This window comes from Orcinus orca, chromosome 2 (genome assembly GCF_937001465.1).
Source record: "Orcinus orca chromosome 2, mOrcOrc1.1, whole genome shotgun sequence".
Taxonomy (NCBI): domain Eukaryota; kingdom Metazoa; phylum Chordata; class Mammalia; order Artiodactyla; family Delphinidae; genus Orcinus; species Orcinus orca.
In genome coordinates, this window is record NC_064560.1 from 110,185,055 (window position 1) to 110,205,705 (window position 20,651).

The 20,651-nt window shown below is 39.4% G+C and overlaps 1 protein-coding gene across 1 annotated transcript in view; it reads left to right on the plus strand.

The window, feature by feature from the left end:
• Positions 1-20,651, plus strand: part of FBN1 (fibrillin 1) — a 254,971-nt gene that overhangs the window by 167,677 nt on the left and 66,643 nt on the right. Inside the window, exons 30-40 of the mRNA XM_004281306.3 lie at positions 11-133; positions 1,426-1,551; positions 3,520-3,645; positions 11,595-11,717; positions 11,869-11,991; positions 13,438-13,563; positions 15,348-15,470; positions 17,219-17,341; positions 17,639-17,803; positions 20,129-20,197; positions 20,283-20,408. Of these exons, the coding sequence (XP_004281354.1) occupies positions 11-133; positions 1,426-1,551; positions 3,520-3,645; positions 11,595-11,717; positions 11,869-11,991; positions 13,438-13,563; positions 15,348-15,470; positions 17,219-17,341; positions 17,639-17,803; positions 20,129-20,197; positions 20,283-20,408 (1,353 nt within the window). The remainder of the gene's footprint in view (positions 1-10; positions 134-1,425; positions 1,552-3,519; positions 3,646-11,594; positions 11,718-11,868; positions 11,992-13,437; positions 13,564-15,347; positions 15,471-17,218; positions 17,342-17,638; positions 17,804-20,128; positions 20,198-20,282; positions 20,409-20,651) is intronic.

Sequence of the window (20,651 nt, forward strand, 5' to 3'; positions counted from 1 at the left end):
TTTTTCTTAGACATCGACGAATGCAGCATAATGAACGGTGGCTGTGAGACCTTCTGCACAAACTCTGAAGGTAGCTATGAATGCAGCTGTCAGCCAGGATTCGCACTAATGCCTGACCAGAGGTCCTGCACTGGTAAGTCAGTTTTAGCTTCCTGGGAACTCTCTCTGGGAACTAACAGGTCCCTATGTGGAGTGGTTCAGGGCTGGGCTTTGGAGTCAGACAGTCCTGAATTCAAAGCTTTGTTTTGTCACTTTTTTGGTTGTGCGTCCTCGATGAAGATCTTTGGCATCTGATCCCTCATCTATAAAAGGGGGCTCAGACTGCCCGTGTGGAAGAGTATGTCCAGCACTCAGCACAGGACCTGGCGCATGCTCAATACGTGGAATACAAAATACATTGTCTTGATTGATCAGAGTTTTGAAGAATCTGATCTCATGGCCTATTTCAGTGCTACTCGGGGTGTGTTCCTTGGACGGGCAGCCTCAGTACCACCTGAGAAAGTGTTAGAAATGCAACATCTCAGGCCCCACCCCAGACCTACTGAATCAGAAACTCCTACGGGGGCATCTCAGTAGTCTGTTTGCACAAGCCTTCCAAGTGATTTTGGATTTGTGCTAAAATGTGAGAACTGCTGGTCTCATTTACACTGCCTGTTGTATCACATGGGCTAGAAGAGCCATGTGATCAGCCGGAGATGGGAAATGAAGTGGGTAATGTAGATTTTAATTTTGGCTCAGGTTAAGAAGAAAACTTAGGTTTAGGAACCAAAGTTATTTTATTGGACCTAGTAAAATCTACGTTAAAAGCCCTAGATATAAATTCAGTTATAAAAATTAAATTTTGAAAATCTAAGCAGATATGCTTATTTCAAGCATTTTTTATCTTAAAATATCTGTAAAACAGCAAATAATGGACATTAGGCATTTAAATTTGACAATTAGAAAAATAAGATTCATAATCATTTTTGAATGATAAATTTGTATCAGAGATAAAAGTGTCAATTAAATGGTGGTCTTTTTTTTTTTCTTGAGTTTGGACTTTACCTAAATGTTTATTACATTTTATTAAAATTTTATTACATATGTAGTACTAGTAGTAGCTAATTTATTGAACACTTAGTATGTGTTCAAGTACTTGTGTTCACAAGTACTGATATGCATTTTTTTTTTTTTTTTAATGATGGTCTTTTAAGTGCATGTGGGCCTCCATCCTGAACTGTATGTTATAAATCTTGAAAATGGTTCTCCCCTTGTTTACCCAAGATAACCTGATGGGGTAGTTTATGTAAAGTGTCATTTGGATTTCAGAGCTAACAGTCTTACGCGAGCAGGCTGAAGTTACTTGACTTGGGTCACTTAACTTTTTCATCAATGATTAATGGAACCCTATCAACAACATGCCATTGTTGGTTTTATTCTCTGCAGACATTGATGAGTGTGAAGATAACCCCAATATCTGTGATGGTGGTCAGTGTACAAACATACCTGGAGAGTACAGGTGCTTGTGTTATGATGGATTCATGGCATCTGAAGACATGAAGACTTGTGTAGGTAAGCAAAAAAGACAGAATTTTCCAATTTGCTAGTTATTCACAAGCACTGTTAAATTACATAAAGATTTGTTTGGGTAGTGAATAGATCCTAAGGGAAAAGTAAGAATATTTAGGAGCATAATACTAATAATCCAAAGCTAGCACTCCAAAAAGCAACTCTCTTGTGACTGTGATATGATGCTCTTGTCAGATATGTTGTATGGACTGAGCTAACCATTGGTCAACTCCAGTGACCAAAAGACATTTCTTTTATGTCTATGCATTATTTCTGTCCACTTAACCCTCCTTTTGCTGTGACTAGAGTTTAGTTTGCTTAAGGCAAGCAAAACTTTTTTCTGACAAGAATGCAATAAATCCTAGAATGGATTGTTTTGGAGAGTTTCTATTGCTGTCTTCAAATCTATCAGACTTTTTAATGTAATATCTAATCTGCCTTTAATCCCATTTAGTGTATTTTTAATCTCAGACATTGCAGTTTTCACCTCTAAAAGTTTGATTTGGGTCTTTTTTTTTGATATCTTCTGTGTCTCTACTTAATATATCCAATAATTTCTCTAGCTTTTTAAATACGGGAATACAGTTATAATAACTGTTTTAATGTCCTTGTCTACTAATTCTATCACCTGTGTCAATTCTGGATCATTTCAATAAATTGACTTTCCTCTTCATTATGGGCTATATTTTCCTCCATCATTGAATGCCTGGTAATTTTTGCTTGGATGCCAGACATTATAAATTTTGCCTTACTAGGTTCTGAATATTTTTCTATTCCGAAGCTTTATTTTGGAACATAGTTATTTGGAAACAGATCGGTTCTTTCGAAGTCTTGCTTTGAAGCTTTTAAGCAGCAGTTAGGGTAGGGCTAATTTTCTCTGTTGCTGAGGCAGGATCCTTCTGGACACTCTACTCACTTCCCTGTGAATTACAAGGTTTTCCAGTCTGGCTGGTAGGAGAAGGCACAATTCTACGCCTTCTGGGAACTCTGATGATTGTTCCCTCTAATTCTTTTGGATGGTGCTTACTCCAGAATCGAGAGTTTCCTTACATGAATATACTGATCACTACTCATCTGGGTGCTTGACTGGGACCCTCTGCAGATCTCTGGAGTTGTCTCTCCTTCTCTCTCTCTGTACATCTCTTTTCTGTCCTTTACTCAGCCCTATGAACTCTAGCTACCTTGGCCTTCCCCCTCACCTCTTTGACTCATGGACATTTCCTGGTTCCATCTGTCATCCCCCTCCCTATGCCATTGCCTTAAAACTCTCCCTACACAGTAATCTGGGGCATTTGTAGAACCCACCTAGTTTGTTTTTTCTCTCAGGGATCATTGTTTTTTGTTGCCTATATCGTCCTTTCTTGTTGTTGGTATTTTAGGTGAGAAGGTAAATTTGGTTCCTATTACTCCATCTTGGCCAGAAGCAAGAGTCTAGAATTGAAATTTTAAAATCACATCCCATTTGTGTCTTTCAAAAACGCTTTCCGAATATTTGTGAAGTCCTAGAAATTAAAGTGAATGTCATAAAAAAAGATAATTTTTAATTTGGGAAAGAAGTGAAGTTTGTAACTCTCTGCACTAAGACTACTAGTTTATCTATCTTTTCTTTTAAGATATGGAACTAAAATGTTGGCATCATGCAGTCTGAATTAAAATTTTATCTTGCAACGGAATATGCTGTTTGAAAAAGTTTTCTAGACTGTCACATAAACGGGCTCTATCCCCAACCTCAAGGCAGTCAGTTTATTTGATTACTTGACCTCCTGCTTGTGGCCCAGATAAAAAGCAGGTCTGCAGGGTTAGCCTTCAATGTAGGACGCAAATGTGAATTGGGCTATGTAAATATACTTTTTTTTTTTGAGTGAAAACATTTCATCTTTTCTATTTGTCATAGTTGCTTTATCTCAGGGGAAAATTTTCAGTGATATCAAACAAATGGTTATATGTATTAATAATATTTGTATTTTACAGATGTCAATGAATGTGATCTGAATCCAAATATCTGCCTAAGTGGAACCTGTGAAAACACTAAAGGCTCATTTATCTGCCATTGTGATATGGGATATTCAGGCAAGAAAGGAAAAACTGGCTGTACAGGTACGTTTTTTCAAATTGAACAATAAAACCATAAGTGGCTAAGAGATTGCTACCATAATTATAGATTAACATAAGTTTTAAAACTATTAATATTTTAATTGCATTATAAAGCATTTTGTATAGTATTTTTTCATTAACTGAGCCTGCACTTCTCTGAAATTTGTCATACTTTAGATTGGATCTAAGGTGAGGTTTTTTTCCCTTTACCTGTGAAAAAAAGGCATATGAGATAAATTACCACCATAAATAACACTATAAATATCAACATTTTATGAGGTTAAAGTAACATTTTTATATCAAAGTAGTTAATGTGCTAACTACCAAACATATCCCTTTATTAAAGCAGACCTTTCCCAATAGCCTCCATTGCCACCCCTTTCATTTAAGGTTTTATAAGTGAAATTACTTTTTAAAGAAACACATCCTATTGTAAAGCAATTATACTCCAATAAAGATGTGGAAAAACAAACCCAACACATCCTACAATTCATATATTTCATCAAGTCTCATCAGTCTTCTAGTTTCTTAAATTAATGTGCTTTTGTTCAATTAAGTTGCTTTAGCCCTAATTAGTCTTTATTCGTGGGACTTAGCAAATCTCATGAAGTGAGAATTAAACCATTAATTTTGCTTGTTTAATACCAGTAGCACATAAGAAGGTCTTTTCACAATATTTGTAGGAGATTATTCTGTTAAACATCAAATGGAAGCAGTCACTCTGAGCGAATGTTGTTCTTTCTAAGTGTTTAATTGATGTTTTCATACTTGAGGCAGTGATGCTTAGTACATGGAACAATAAAGTTTTACTGTAGTTACCTATAGTAATAAAACAGATTATGGCCTATAACATAATTTAAAACATAATGGAGACCATGGTGGGCTTGAATTAGGTAACTGCATCATTTCTTTACAAATAATAGACTTTAATTTCAAAAGCCAGTTTGGCAAGCCATTGTGACTTAAAACAAACGTTAAAATATTTGAAGATTGGCAGTGTGGTACAGGTACAGATCCCTTTCTTAATTATATCAGCGTTTTTCAAGAAAGTTCCCAATATATGCATTATCATTTTAAACTGTTCAGTTATGCAAAGTTTCAAATACAGACATAGACATCACCAATAAATCACTATTAGTTCAAAAATGACAGATTCTAGCCAAATTATAAAAAGCATGTAGCTAGAATGCTTTCATGCTCACTATATTAGTCTTCATATGAAGCATGTCTAGGGGTCCATTCTGATAAATGGCACAGAGTTTAAAATCTCTAGTCCTCATGTGGTCTCTGGGGTACAAATGATGCTTATATCAGCATATCTGTGGTTCAAGATTTATTTTTAGCTTTCATTAAAAATATAGGACTTAGGGTAAGGGGTGTTGGTCTGGTTGTAATGAAGGGGAAAGTAGGACAGTTCTATATTGCATTTTACCTAATAGAGGCTAATACCGTTGTTTGGCAAGGTTGAACCCACTGCAAGTCAACCCAGAGAACCGTGATTCTTACGAAGGGAGAAGTTAATCTAATGGGACAGTCTTCATTCCCTATAAGAAAAAGATCTCTAGAATTTCATGCTCCAGATTCCCGCTAACAGAGGCATGCGCAGAGGCTGACTGTTTTAGGCCTCTTATCATGAAGAAAGCTTAAATTTTCATGCAACATTAATATCATTTTAGGTACATGAGGAATAGTGCATGTAATGCCCTTGGCACAGTGCTTGGCATACAGTAGCTGGTCAGTAAATAGTAGCTATTGTTGTCCTTATAAAATGAGACACATAGACACAGTGTCTAGAAGCCATTTTAATTAAAACCATAACTTCTAGTCTAGCAAAATTCTGTACTCCTATTTACTGATATGCTTGAAATCAGTTTAGAGAAGGAAAATCTTACTCTGTATATGAAAAGGCTTGTTTTTCATAATTGAGTTTGCACAGATACTAAGACTATAGTGACGAGAGCTGTGTACTCCACATTAGATGAGATGACACCAGTTTTACATTAAGAACAGCAGTCTTTTAGTAAATTACATGAACAGAAACATGGATTTGAAGTCCAAGAAATATTCTGTAGCTTTCCCCAAAGGCCGACATCCCCCTTCCCACTTCTAAATTATAGCCTAAAATGATTTTTCAATTGCATAAAATTCAGCTAGTACTGTAGGAAGAAGAATTGAATTTCATGGTCCTTTTGATATCATGGTAGCATGGTATGTGATATTCTCATGTAAAGGAGTAGACCTCTGGATTTTATTCCTAGTTCTTTTACTGGTTCATGAGCTTGAAGAAATCACCAGGGTGCTCCATAGTTATGCAAGTGTTCCCCTTGGGTAAGCAGCCCTGCAGTGAAGTATGGAAGGAGAGGGTGTATTAGGGCAGGAAGAAAAAGGGGTTCTCTGTAAAATCCTGCTATTAACAACCAAGGGTATCACATTTGATTGGAAATGACTTACACAAACAGGAATTGGCAGCAAGTTTGGTATACGCAAAAACAAGTTTTAAAAAATCTGAGCCAAAATGTTTTTTGAATCCCATGTAACTAGGGCTCTTTTAGCCTGCTTTTCGTTTAAAATTTGTGTCACTCACAACTTAGAATGCCATCAGGTTACCTTGGTGATAGTATGTTAAAGACAAGTGTTTATAATGTCCCAGGCAACTAATGTAAATAGAGATATGTATCTTGCTTAATGGGATAAGCAAGGCTTACAACAAATAACAGTGAAGAACAGACCTGGAAATATGTTTTAATGACAGACAAGAGAAATAGATCTACTTCTATTTCCGTACATATATAATATGTACACATACATATCATATGTACACATATATTTTAATGAGTACCTTGTAAAGGAATTATAAAAATATGTATGCTATTTCATAGGGAGGAACTTTGTTTCACAAGAACTTAAAAAATGTCCTCTGGGTTCCATTACAGCTTTGTCTAAATATTTCAGCTCCCTTGTCATTACTGATTGTTTCCATTTTAACAAATAAACATGTTTTTTTTCCCCCCAATCACTTTAGCAGTGTTCAGAATCCACCCACTGACTTACATTCCCAGCCCACACAGATGTTAAGTGTTTCTTTTTTCTCCTTAAGCTTTGTTCAAATCGTGGACATGGCTGAGGGGAACGTTCAATTGAATGAAGGGAGAATGGACATTTTCCTGTAACCTAGAACACATCTCTTCTATCCCTGGCTTAAGGGGGCTGGAGTACAGTTTTCCTGTGGCCCACACATACAAGGCTTCTGATGCCCATTCTACATAATTGTAATCAGACAACAAACTGAAAGAAGAAAAACTAGGTTGCCGCTAGGTGCCATCCTTGGTGCGTCCTGGCTTTCTCATGCTGATCTGTAAGAATGCACCTACCATCACATGCTCGCTCGCTCAGTCAGTGAGTAAGGCATACGATGAAAATCAGGATGTTTTTATTTAAAACAGCAGGATTGCTGGGCAACTCCATTTCTCAATCGTTCAGCTTTTCATACAAGACATGTTGCTGTGGGTATAGTCCATGAGAGAGAATCACGTACTTCAAAACCACCAGCACTCAGTGAAAATTTGCCCTCATTTCCTTCCAGCCCCTTATCATTGCTAATTGTTCTCCACTGGCTGTCAGCCTGTGAAAACTCTGTGGGTGGTCAGTTAAATAGTCGTGGCTCAAATTTGGGTCCAAACTGAAAACTCCAAGTAGCCTTCACGTTTGGCCTCTCCATTCACCCTAACGCCCTCTTCCCCAACGCCTCACCAAGGAGATGCCACAGTGTGCCAGCCCTGCTGGACTAGGGTTCTCGTGACTGGTGCCCAGATGGCAGGAAGGCAGGCGTTTGTGTGGGTGACACAGCCTCTCCCGCCATGACTGTCAGAGGAAGCCAGAGCAGCTCAGAGCACAATCTCTTTCTCGAATGTCAGATTCAAGTGGAACACACCCAGAACCTGTGCGTGGGGTCTGCTCAGACCACACCCTTGCCCTTCACGAGAGCCATGCAAGTAGGACCTTTGAGTCTCTGTGAGGGAGCTTCGGTGGGGTGAAGGAGGTTGCAGTGTCAGCCCTAAATTTGAATTTCTTTGCTTTTCTTGGCGTGTGCTTAATCTTAAGAAGGAATTTTCTGTCTGGCGCAAACTTGTGGGGGAAAGAGAACATTTGTACAGAAAGAGATGTTCTTGGCAAGCGTGTGCTATGTTTCCCTCACATTATTGAAGAGTGGAGTGTTTGAATATGGTGTTTTTGTTTGGTTGTTTCCCTTATGGCTCAGTTTCCCCTTCTGTTTGCTTTTATAACGAAGTACAGTCTTAGGCCCAAGTCTGCCGTGGAAACAATTAATGAATAATGGTGTGTACACGCACACACACACGTGAAGAAACCTTTTATTCAGAGATGCCTTTAGACATTATGACCAAGTCTTTCTAATTCACTTGTGACACACCGGTAGTGTAAGCCATTGAGATAATGACTTATACAAAGATTCACAAAATGGAAAATTGAATATGGGCACCTGAGTTACTCTTCCCTCCTATTCCAAAGCCCACGATACACGGCCTCTTGCAAATATAATTTATTTTCACCCTGCGAACATTGTGGTAAAACGGCAAATATTTTCTTGAATTAGAAATTTATGTTCATATATTATTCATGATGACAAAAAGGAGGGAGACTCTCCTTTTAAAAAACAATAGTTATCTTCTTAATTGCGAGATTAAATATGGAAGGTAAAAAACCCACATGAAAATAAGAGCATCTTTGGACATTAGAAAATTGAAAAGAAAAAGATGACAGGATTACTAGATTGACAGGCTACGATCACCTCTGAAAACTGTACTTAGTAGAAAAGATTAGTGAATATTTCTATAAGTCTGTTAATACCGCCAAGATTCTGAAAGCAGACCTTTAATCAGGACTTAGAATAAAGTCCTGATGTGACTAAAGAAATCAGCTTGATTAGGCAGCTGTGGCTCAAGACAGAGAGCCCCAAACGGGATGGGAAACTGGGTTCCAGGTGCTTCTGGCTCTTCCCCTCACTGACCTGGGGGCCCTGGCAAGTTCCCATGCCTTTGGGGACCTCTGTTTCCTTCTCTGAGCAGCCGAAGGTTAGGAAAGTCAAATTCTAAGGTCTCTGCACTTAGAAAACTCCTTGATTCTTGAACATCTAGAGGGGTCATCACTTAGGCAATCGAAAGTCCTTGTTTCTACCTAACTCAGAGGTCAGGACAAATAAAGCAGGGACCTTACGGCAGCACACTGCAAGAGCGGCGCTTTGCATCATTAACTCCGAGGGGAGTGATTATCTGAGGAAGAAAGAAGTGTCTGTGGCCCTGCCTGGGAGCCCTTAGGTCAGGCTTCCTTTCTTGAATTCCCTGCCTATTTACCACTATTATCCCTGGGCTGGCCTTCCTCCTCATTTCCTTGGAATGTGCCGTGCTCCATTAGTCCGTTGATTAAAGCTCCCAGTCACAAGTTTAAAGCTGCCCGGTATGTGCTTCCCTTGACCTGCCTTAATAACTCAGTAGGTTCATGTGGCTGCCAAGGGTACATTAAAATTCACCTACACAATACGTTGTAACTGTAAGAACATTCTTCTAGGCGTGTTTTCATTTTATACTTATTAGTGATATTGCAAAATATTCTTGCAGGAAAAATAACATCATTTTATTTTGTGTTTGCTCTAGAAGTTATAACAAAGCCAAAGATCTCAGGACCATTTCAGAACTTCAGAGGGAACATTTGGCCAACACCATGTTTCCAAACACTTTCAAATCAGTTAGTTGGGCTTCTTAAGTAAACAAAAGGGTAAACATAAGTTGCTTGCCCAGTTTAGTTTTCATGTCACTATTCAAGCGATCACTGAAAATTCTTGCAACATTTCATATGCCAAGATTTACCTTCTTAACCTAAGTTTTATGTTAGACATTGGTTTCCATACAGAATCATCGTATCCATACTTGGGAGTTCTTGTTCTTAGTTAATGAAAAAGTTGGTTATGAGGTTAAATGCCTGTCTTTCATTATGAAATAGATCAATTTCGGGAAATAAGATTCTGGTACCAATTCCAACAATGATCACCAACTCCCTGTCTTACAGTTCAACTCAATTCTGACAACCACCTACCTGAAGATAGTGTCAGATTCCACAGGTTAAGGACTCAGTCCCATAAAATTGTCCACACTTCAGATGCCAGTCGCAAGTCTAGGTTGTCTGTTATGAGTGCTTCTGACCAGTTGGCTATAAACCAAAGGTTCCCACCACCTCCTTGAATTTGATTAATTTGCTAGAGTGGCTCACAGAACTCAAGAAACCAGTTTACTCGTTAGATGTATCAGTTTACTATAAAAGAGTATAACTCAGAACAGCCAGATGGAAGAGATGCATAGGGCAAGGTATGGGGAGATGGCACAGAGCTTCCATGCCACCTCTGAGCAAGCCATTCTCCCCAGATCCTCACTGTTCACCAACCTGGAAGCTGTCCAAACCCTATCTTTTGGGGTTTTCTAGAGGCTTTATGACAGAGGCACGATTGATTAAATCATTGACCTTTGGTGACTGATTCAACCTATAGCCCCTCTGCTCTCCCTAGAGGTAGGGGGTGGGACTGAAAATTCCACCTCTCTAATCATGCCTTTGGTTCTCTTGGCAACCAGCCCCCATCCTTAAGTGCTTTCCAAATGTCACCTCATTAACATAACAAAAGACACCTTTTTCCGCTCTTAGCACTTAGGAAATCCCAAGGGTTTTAGGAGTTCTGTGCCAGAAACAGGACAAAGACCAAATATACACTTCTTGTTATAAATCACAATATCACAGGAAACAAAACATATTTTACTTTATAATTTATAGTCTCTTTTTTTTAAAATTAAATTTTATTGGAGTATAGTTGCTTCACAGCGTTGTGTTAGCTTCTACTGCACAGCAAAATGAATCAGCCATACATATACATATATCCCCTCCCTTTTGGATTTCCCTCCCATTTAGGACACCACAGTGCACTAAGTAGAGTTCCCTGTGCTATACAGTATGTTCCCCTCAGGTACCTTTTTATACATAGTATCAGTAGTGTATATGTGTCAATCCCAATCTCCCAATTTCCTCCAACCCTGCCCCTTTCCCCCTTGGTATCCATACATTTGTTCTCTACATACATTCTCTTCTATAATGCTTTTATATTATAGAATCTATCTTGGCTAAATTTGGAAATGGAATTTTGAAGAATGGAGAATTTTTGAGAATTTGAAGTCTTTTAGCAATGTGGCCCTAATCTGGTTCTCCCTTTACTGAAAAATCTCTCTTGAATTGACTTGAGTTTTACAGGAAATATGCAAGAAGGCTTGGGTCCCAAAGTGCGGGCTAGAGAAAAGACAGTTCACACACTGCCTTAAGGAATATTCTCTGCAAATGCTTGAATTAGCAATACCTAAAGTAAAACTTTTATAGAAATAAAGCGTGATTAAATAATACGGTGTTTTACATTTAAGAATAAAATATATTTAGTGTACAGAATATGATTGAAAAAGTTTTCTAACATGCCAACAACATTGTATTCCTTTATATGAGATATGAAAGCAATGTGCATCATTTCTCCATAGTTGATTTAATAAAAATATTGGGAATAGAAACAAATGACCATGAGCATTAATAGGATAGAATGTTAGGCAACTCACTTTTTAAGATCTTCAACTGGAAGGAGCTTCATTTTGTTTTGCAGTGGCTGGACACTTACATTAAAATAATGGAAAATAATTAGAGTTAACAACAACAAGTAGCAGTATGTTGTTCTTTATAAATTGAAATTTAAATCCGTTCAATTTATGTAGCTTGTACATGTGGATGCTAAACCAATCTATGTTATACTGTGAGAAATGTGAAAGCAAGTCAGCTTTTGAATATTGCTAAGTTATTTAAAAGACCCAAAAGGCATCTTTGCTAAACTTTGTTTAAACCACTGGTTATTTTTCCAGACATCAATGAATGTGAAATTGGAGCACACAACTGCGACAGACATGCTGTATGTACCAACACGGCAGGAAGCTTCAAATGTAGCTGCAGCCCCGGGTGGATTGGAGATGGCATTAAGTGCACCGGTGGGTTGGAAAATAACAAACTGCTTCTCATGAACTGCATGGATTATAAATATGAAAATATCAGCTCTGTAAAGAAAAATTTAATTTGTGTTTTACTGATTTTCAATGTCACATTTTCTGTTCATAATGATGTGTGACCTCTTTCCTTAAGATCTGGACGAATGCTCCAATGGGACCCACATGTGCAGCCAACATGCAGACTGCAAGAATACCATGGGCTCTTACCGCTGCCTCTGCAAGGAAGGATACACAGGCGATGGCTTCACTTGTACAGGTAGGCTCGTGTTGGAAACAGCTGTGTAAACGGCAGTCAGAAAAGCAAGGTGCTCGACGTCTTTCAAACCATCAATTCTTTTCTGAAGGCTGGGTCAGTTATAGACAACTTGGAACAGAAAATATTGGTTATTTGAAACGACATTCCTGTGGAATGGAAATTTGTAGCCGACGGAATTAGGGAGACCTCAGAAACTAAATATATATTTACATAGATGTATATATAGTTATATAGTTGATATTTGTGTCACTGTATGTAATGATGTCATGAGTTTAAAATAAATCACACTTCCTTTCATAACCCTTAGCCTTTATATTTTTGTGCCTGTTTCTCACTGCTGACTTGTTTTCCATATTAAAACCAAGTGTGAACTTGCTGGAGGAACCTACGTGAGGAAAAGAAATTAGACATTCTGGATCAGATCAACAGCATATATTTTTCTTCCACTTGCCATCGTTGTTATCATTCCACATTAGTATAAGTGAGAATTTCATAACTGCTTTGAAAGGAATCCATTCACTTCCAGTTTTACAATATGTTAATGACATTTTCTTCTCAGTGCTAATGAACAGTCATAGAATTAATGTGAACTATTACATACATTTAAATATGTATGATTAGAAACATGATTATAAAGAAATGATATATACACTTATCATGACCATGTATATACAGACAGCACTTTTTAAGTCAGGGCATTGGTATTAATAAGATATTGAGGTACATTTTTCATTGGCCGTTAGGTAGCATAGAAGCTCGTAGGACCTGAAGCATCAGTTTATCCTGAGTACTCTGCTCACAAGAAGTCATTTAAACGTAAAAGGGGCTGAGGGCCAGTAAGTGATTCATCTGGATTTTGTTTTAGCTCACTAAAAGTTTTATCATACTTGAAATTGTTTTTGCTTAACCCAGTGAAGTTCTGTCATCATAAACTTCCCATTGCTTTTTAGAAAATATTCCAAGTTTCATGTACCAGGCATGTATGGTTCATGTGTTTGATATTTAACACCTGTGCTTAGTAGCAAAACTCAGAAGAGATTAAGCAGGAATTTTTGGTCTCCTCTATAGTTGCTATTCTAGGTCTTTTGCTGCCCATCTGAGCAGAGCCTGAAGCTTGAGAATCAGGCACAAGCGTGACATGTTATTTCCTGTCATGGATGTGTCCTCACATTGATGATCCTGCTTGCAAAAGTCTTAGTGTGAATGATCTGTTTGACTTACTACCCATTAGCGATAATTGAGCATTCAGGATTCTGTATCTGAACCCCATGTTGACTATATATTCAATATTAGTATTCAGAAGAGAAAATTGAGTTTAATGTGTCCAGTAGAAATGATGATGAAATGCTGCTACCCTCAGGAAGCTGACAATTATAAAAGTTGTTGGACCTGAGGAATCAGAACACTAACTAAGGAAGAGTAACTTGTGTTTCTTTCTGGCTGTAGATCTTGATGAGTGCTCTGAGAATCTGAATCTGTGTGGCAATGGCCAGTGCCTCAACGCCCCGGGAGGATATCGCTGTGAATGTGACATGGGCTTTGTGCCCAGTGCTGACGGGAAAGCCTGTGAAGGTAAGTGATGGGCAAGCGGCCGGGGGGCCTTGCAGGGCCTGATGAGATCAGGTTATTTAAACATTCCTGATGCCTTTCATTTGTTTGTTTTTTACAGCAAGTTGTGTTTTGGCTTCCCATCTAACCTGGTCAGTTCAGTCTGTGGAGAGATTGGGTCTCCAGCTGGACCATTGCTCTTTGTGTAGAGAAAATCTCAGCTATTTGGCCGTAAGCTGCACATCCAGCCTTGGCCAGATGATTTGCAAGAGTACACCCATCAGTCATAGGAGAATGGGGATAACCAAGTCAATGCAACATATTCATCCCCATTGCTGGTGAAAAGAGCTCAAAGTGCTGGTGCCCTGATAGTGAAGGATTCTTTTCAAATATGGAAACACAGTTTTTAATCTCTGCTATGGTTTTGTTTCTAGAAATAAAGGCTTTAAAATAACAGCAGAGTGGATAGTCTTGTCTGTAGGTAGAACAATGTCCTGGCTATGTCTCACATGGTCTCCAAATATCTAATACGTATGAATGTGGAACAGTCTTTTGCAAATCCACTTAGTAAGGAACCCCTAGGGATGATACCATACGTCAAGATGTCTCTCAGCGTAAGGCTCCATCTTCCTGAGAAGTGTTGGTCAGACAGGAAGAGTCCTGAGAGCCTGTTGGCTGAGGATGGATCCCACTAAGAAACACAGGATTCTTCTCTTTACCCACACTTGTCAAATTGAAGCACATTATCCCTCATTGAGAAGAATTAGTGACCACAGTGAACTGAAAAAATTTCAGTAGAAATAAACACATGGTAACGATTGACAGTAGAGGTTTAAACAAGACCCTGATTAATGTCTTAACTAATCGTTGTTGCTTGTTACTAGGACATTAACTCAAAGTCAGTCGTTAGCTGTGACATGTATACTAATTCCCTCATATAGTTCTATGTAAATACTTTTCTTTGTCATGGAACCATTGGATGTTCTTTATACAGTTTATATGAAATAGGCAGAGTTTGATATAAAATTCCTCCGAGGCAAGAAACTAATTATGCTCTTGATCATGTGCCTAATGCCTTGTTTACTTCTGTTACTGTGAACATCCAAGGAAAACAGGTACTGTGCCACCTCTGGGAGCAGAAATAGGCACAGTGAAAGTTTTGCTTCCCTTAATGCTATAAGGGAATGTTTTGTTTGTTTGTTTGTTCTTAATATAAATCATCACTGGCAGAGTGTTCATGGCTATTAAAAGCCAGTCTCAAGGCTGCAGATGTGCCTGCCTGCCAATTACACAAGCAGCATGTTAATGTGAGACAGGGACAGAGGCCTGGAAAAAGCCTCCGCAGTTTTTAGATCTCCATCAACAACTGCAGACACACACCATGGTACTAGGAACACAGAGGACTATAAAAACTGACGATAAAAGTTACCACAAAGCCTTTGTGGTTCTTAAAATTTTAACTCACAACAAAAACAGTGAACGTATAGATAAGAACAACCAAAGAATTCAGTCTAAGTTGGCTTGTTTGGCTCTTATCGATGTGGAGCTACGTAAAACACCATAATGAGATTATACATAAAATGCTTAGCCCACTGCTTGGCATGTAATAGGGGCTGAGAAAAGGGGAGTTCTCACCTAGGAGACTTCCTTACAGATGACAGATATCTGAAAGTCTACAGGAGAAGGACCTAGGTCGATGTCAGATAGTCTTCATTTTCTTAATAGTAACATCATTTGCCTAATTACATCAGGCAGTTTCTTTAGCAAAAAAATAATTTAATTTCTCCCCCCTTTCCTCCTTTCCCAAGATATTGACGAGTGCTCTCTTCCAAACATTTGTGTTTTTGGAACCTGCCACAACCTCCCTGGCCTGTTCCGCTGTGAGTGTGAGATCGGCTACGAACTGGACAGAAGCGGGGGGAACTGCACAGGTAAGCCATCTATTTGCATGGAAATCTGCTCCCAGGCGTCCCAGGGGACCCAGCTGTTGGGGCCTTGCAGGATCGCACAGGGATATTCGCAGAGTCACAAAAGAAAAGCAGGGATGAAGAAGCAGTAGGAATCACAGAATAAATTTCTTCAGACCTGGAACTGATTAGATATGAGCATGCAGAGGAAAAAGTTGAAGAGAGTTGAAGGTGCAGAGTTAGTAGCCTAGAATCAAGCTCATGGTTACAGAGGCATGTTCCGGGCTTGCCGTTCCTTTTCTCCTTGGGCACATTTTTGGAGAGTTTCCTTTTGAAGGCTGTGCCCTGGGATCATGGGTTTTGCCTTGAACTTCTCTGCTGAGACACCCACTCCTTCCGAGCCCTGGCCAGTTGGTGGTCACCAGAGAACGCGGTACCTAGAAGTCAACCGCCCATTTCTAGTGTGTCGATCGTTTTCTTGTAGAGCAAAGAACTCTTCAGGAACATTAAAAAAAAAAAAATTAGACAAGCCGTAGCGGGCACTCTGTAGATCCTCATTGGTTGATCTCGGCACTGAGTTAAGACTTCGAGAGCCATTTTCAGTTCTCCACCCTAGCGTCCCCTTCGATTCAAGGATACTAAGGAAATAAGTTCCATTCTGTACGGGCTCAGGATTTCAAGAAAACCCTAATTTTTCCAGCTGCCTAAACAAGCCGTGACTCAGCGGCTCTCCAGTTATGACCACCTCCCTGAAATTGCTCAGGACTAAGGTATTCTTGCCCAAGCACACCTCCTTCTCTTGGGTTTTCAAAACAACTATTATGACACCAAGCCGGCCTCTAGCACACAGCAGGAAGTCACCTCTCCGCTGCCACGCCTCCTCCTCAGTTCTCCAAATCACCACCAGCATCATTCTACCTACCCTGATTCCTGTTAGTCTATCCTTTCCCTCTAAGGTCACATGCGATTTGAGCAAAAGAATTTTCCACAGTGGAACCTCCAAGAGGGTTACCAGGTCCGAACAGGAGGACCGGAGCAGAAAGTATCATCCTCATTTCCCAGTCTCTTCTCTCTGAATCAGCGTGTCTGTTCTTGAATATTTTACAAGTATTCAAAATAGACAAAAGGATTGCACAGGGGTGGAATTCGCCAAAACCCCTGTCTTAAATATCTGGAATTCTGTACATGTTTTTGGAACAGAAACTGAAAGGGAAATATTCAACCCAGCATCAGTGATGGGAGAGAGACTCTTAGCAGGCCTGCAGAAACACGCTAAGCCCCGTGTGTGTGTTTGTGCTTGCGCTCAGCTGTACTGCGGCAAGCACGCCCAGCGGGGGAGGCAGCAGAAGTCGCCTGCAACTGACGGTTCCCTGGGACATCTTGCTCTCATTTGATAAAATAACAAGCTGCACATATTAAATATATTTTCTTAAAACCTGTGTCTGAAGTTTTGGTTGACCGAGGTCACAGTAGTGTTTTGCTTTCAGTTACCTTCTCTGAAATATTTTTCCTAGTTCCAAAGTTATATTTTCTCCTGATGACAAATTTGAATGCTAAATGTGTTCCAGGGGAAAAAGACCAAAGACTATGACATATTTCCTTCCTGAGGGGTTTTATTTCAGAAGTGGAAGACTATATTTCTAGGGGTAATTACAACTGGAAACTCTTAAAAATTCTAGTTGGGAGCGCTAGATTTGGTGCTACCGTTTTATGGTGATGCCTTCCCCGCGTTGGCTCGGGTGATAACTCTGCCCCTTGCTGTTTGGTTTTAGACGTTAATGAATGTCTGGATCCAACCACGTGTATCAGTGGGAACTGTGTCAACACCCCAGGCAGCTATACCTGTGATTGTCCACCCGATTTTGAGCTGAATCCAACTCGAGTTGGCTGTGTTGGTAAGATCTTAAAAACTTTTCAGAGAAACATACTGTTGGTTATTTTTAAAGCAACATTGAACGTTGCATTCTCAAATTTTTAAAAAGTAATCGTATAAGAATTTAAACATTTCCTAAATACGGTTTATACTTTCAGGTCCTTTTCTCTAGGTAAATTCCCAGTATATGTGTTTGGGCACTTTTTAGTTTCTTAGTAAATTATGGTTATTAAACAGTTTTTTGGAAGTGGGTTGGAATTTTCAACCCTTACGTAGAAAGAATTTGCCTGATGCTTTTTTGTTTGTATATGGTAAATAGATACCCGCTCTGGAAATTGCTATTTGGATGTTCGACCTCGAGGAGACAATGGAGACACAGCCTGTAGCAATGAAATTGGAGTTGGTGTTTCCAAGGCTTCCTGCTGCTGTTCTCTGGGTAAAGCCTGGGGTACTCCTTGTGAGCTGTGCCCTGCTGTGAACACATGTAAGTGGACATCCTCCTATTTATTATTATTATTCCAGCTCAGTCCAGTTCTCCTTTCTAGCTCCAGGGAATAGAAGCCACAGAGGGAGGGAGCTGCCACTGGTCTCTACTCTTTAATCAGGGAGGGGAGATCAGGCCTTCCAGCCCTGTTGAAGAATCCCACTCCCAATTTGGAAGTCAGAACATGTCCCCAGTTGGCTTGCACTAAAAGGTCAAGTAGGGCAGGCAACATCTCACTTCTGGCTGAGTGAAAAGAAGATAGCAGTATTTTAAAGAAGATTTTCCAGGCTAGGTTACTTTTATTAGGGCACATTGATCTCTCCTCTTGTCATCTATTGGCTAGTCTTAGAAGCTCTAGGACAGATGGGAGTTTCCCTGGGTGCAAAAGAAGCAATTAACTAAGCAAATATGAAATGGAAAATCATTCCATTCTTATGGTATGACTTGAAAGAAAGCTTTAGAGTGTGATTTTAAGGACATAATGTCTTCTAAAAACATAAAAGGCTTTCCTTTTTCTAAGTGGATGCTGTATTACGATTTAGAGTCAGATGTAGCTTCTGGGGCAAAGGTCAGTGGCTGCTGCTTACAGGGTATATTGGGATAGGTATTGATTCTTTCCTTGCTGAAGGGTCACTTATTTACTTTTTCTGAAATTATCTGTTGAGTACCTAGAGGATGTACTTTGTGTGTGCAGAGGTGATAATTTATGGATAATTGGATGGCTAATTCTAGTCTAATGGGTAGTTCCTGCCTTCCAGGAGTGTACAGTCTAGCAAAATATGACCTAAACATAAGAGCTGTAATTCAACGTAGACCTCAATAAGGGAAGAAAGAAGAGCAGACTCAGTGCCGTGAGTGGGAGAAAGAGCACACCTGGTTCCAGTTAGGACTGTGTCACTCACCACCCATGTAACTTTGGAGTCAGCAAGCCTGTTTCCTCATTCATAATATGCCTCATAGGATTAAATGAAATCACTCATGTAAAACACTCAGCACAGGGATGGGTGCTTGGCAGGCACCTCCTTCTCTCCTTTATTCAGAAAGGGAAGTCAGTTGTGATTGACAGTGTGTGGTGATAACTCGGTGCATTTTTTAATTGAGGCTTGAAGGAAGGGTGTGTGACATGAAAGAGGGGACTTAAAAAGAGTGGATGATTGCAGGAAGGGGAGAGAAAAATAAAAGAGGAGGATAGTTCATTTCACTGATGTTGAAAGACTCAAAGCAAGATGGTTAGGTGGGGTGCAGGGGGAGTCAGTTCTATTGAGTAACAATGATTAGCCAAGCAATAGAGGTCCACCCCACCTCAAACTGGATCAGAGCTAGAACTGGAATACATACATATATACAGTTATGCATATATACATATAATTTCAGAAATCGAGGAGGGGGATTATCAGATTTGGAAAGACCATGATCATTATGAAAGAACTGATTCTTACAGATGCTTGTCAGGATGATACAGCAGATTCAGGTCGTTCTTATCCATGTGTTCCTGTATGGCTCACACTGCCGGTGCATGGCACTGAAAGAAATGTTTTCGAGTGAAATACTTGGATGACAGAATTAATGGAGGGAATCAAAGGACACTGTAAAAAGTTGGTTTTGGAAACCAGGGGAATTAGTGTTGCCATCAGTAGAAACAGAGGGGCAAGAAAACTCTCTAGTCATTAAGGAGAGAAGTGGGATGGGAACCAAGAAAGAACAGCTTTTCCTAAGGCTCTGTTTGGAAAGGGTTTTGGAGACAAGCTGATTAACAATATTAAGGGAAGTTGTGATTCCCAGGAAATAAGACTGAACAAAACATAAAAATGGAGGAGACGGTTGCAAAATAAAAAGGGAAAGAAAATCTTTAAAAAGAAATAATGATGGAGATAGAGAATAAAATAGTTCATAAGAACATAAGAGACAGAGAATAAAATAGTTCATAAGAACATAAGAGATAGAGAATAAAATAGTTCATAAGAACATAAGAGACAGAGAATAAAATAGTTCATAAGAACATAAGAGATAGAGAATAAAATAGTTCATAAGAACATAAGAGATAGAGAATAAAATAGTTCATAAGAACACAAGACCAGAGAGTAGGCGGAAGGTTCAGAGACTGAGGACAGTAGCCTTACATTTGGCACACATAGAAAAAGCCATTTGAAAGGAGAAGTATATACAAAGATGTTAACCTGCTTCAGGTGAGTGGGGTAACTGCCCAAGATGCCTGAAAATGAATATTTTAAGATGGATATGTCCGTTTTTCTCTTGAGGATACTATTTCTAGAAATTTTAGATTCAGAAGAATTCAGTCTGATCTTTTTGTTGTTGTTTCCATAGCTGAGTACAAAATTCTTTGTCCTGGAGGAGAAGGTTTTCGACCCAACCCTATCACGGTCATACTGGAAGGTAATTCTGTTTCGCTTATCTTAAGGTGCGCACCTTTGGAACTTCCTCAGTTTTATTTACAATGCTGTCGTTGTCGTTTTGATAGATATCGATGAGTGCCAGGAGCTCCCAGGGCTGTGCCAAGGCGGGAAATGTATCAACACCTTTGGCAGTTTCCAGTGCCGCTGTCCGACGGGCTACTACCTGAATGAAGACACCCGAGTGTGTGATGGTACGTGGCCCTTTTAGGATGACAGGTTCTTTCAGATATTAAGAACTGACCTCGAAAAACAGCATACAGTTAGTCACCACGGAAACTGAGACTCTAGCAATACAGCACAATAGTCTAAGTGCGAACGTGGCCAGGAAACGATGCCACATGTGGCAGCTTGCACTCATGTTAGTGACAGAATATCATGTCCAATACACCCTAAATCACCCTCTTTTTTTTTTTTTTTTGAGAGAAATGGTGTTT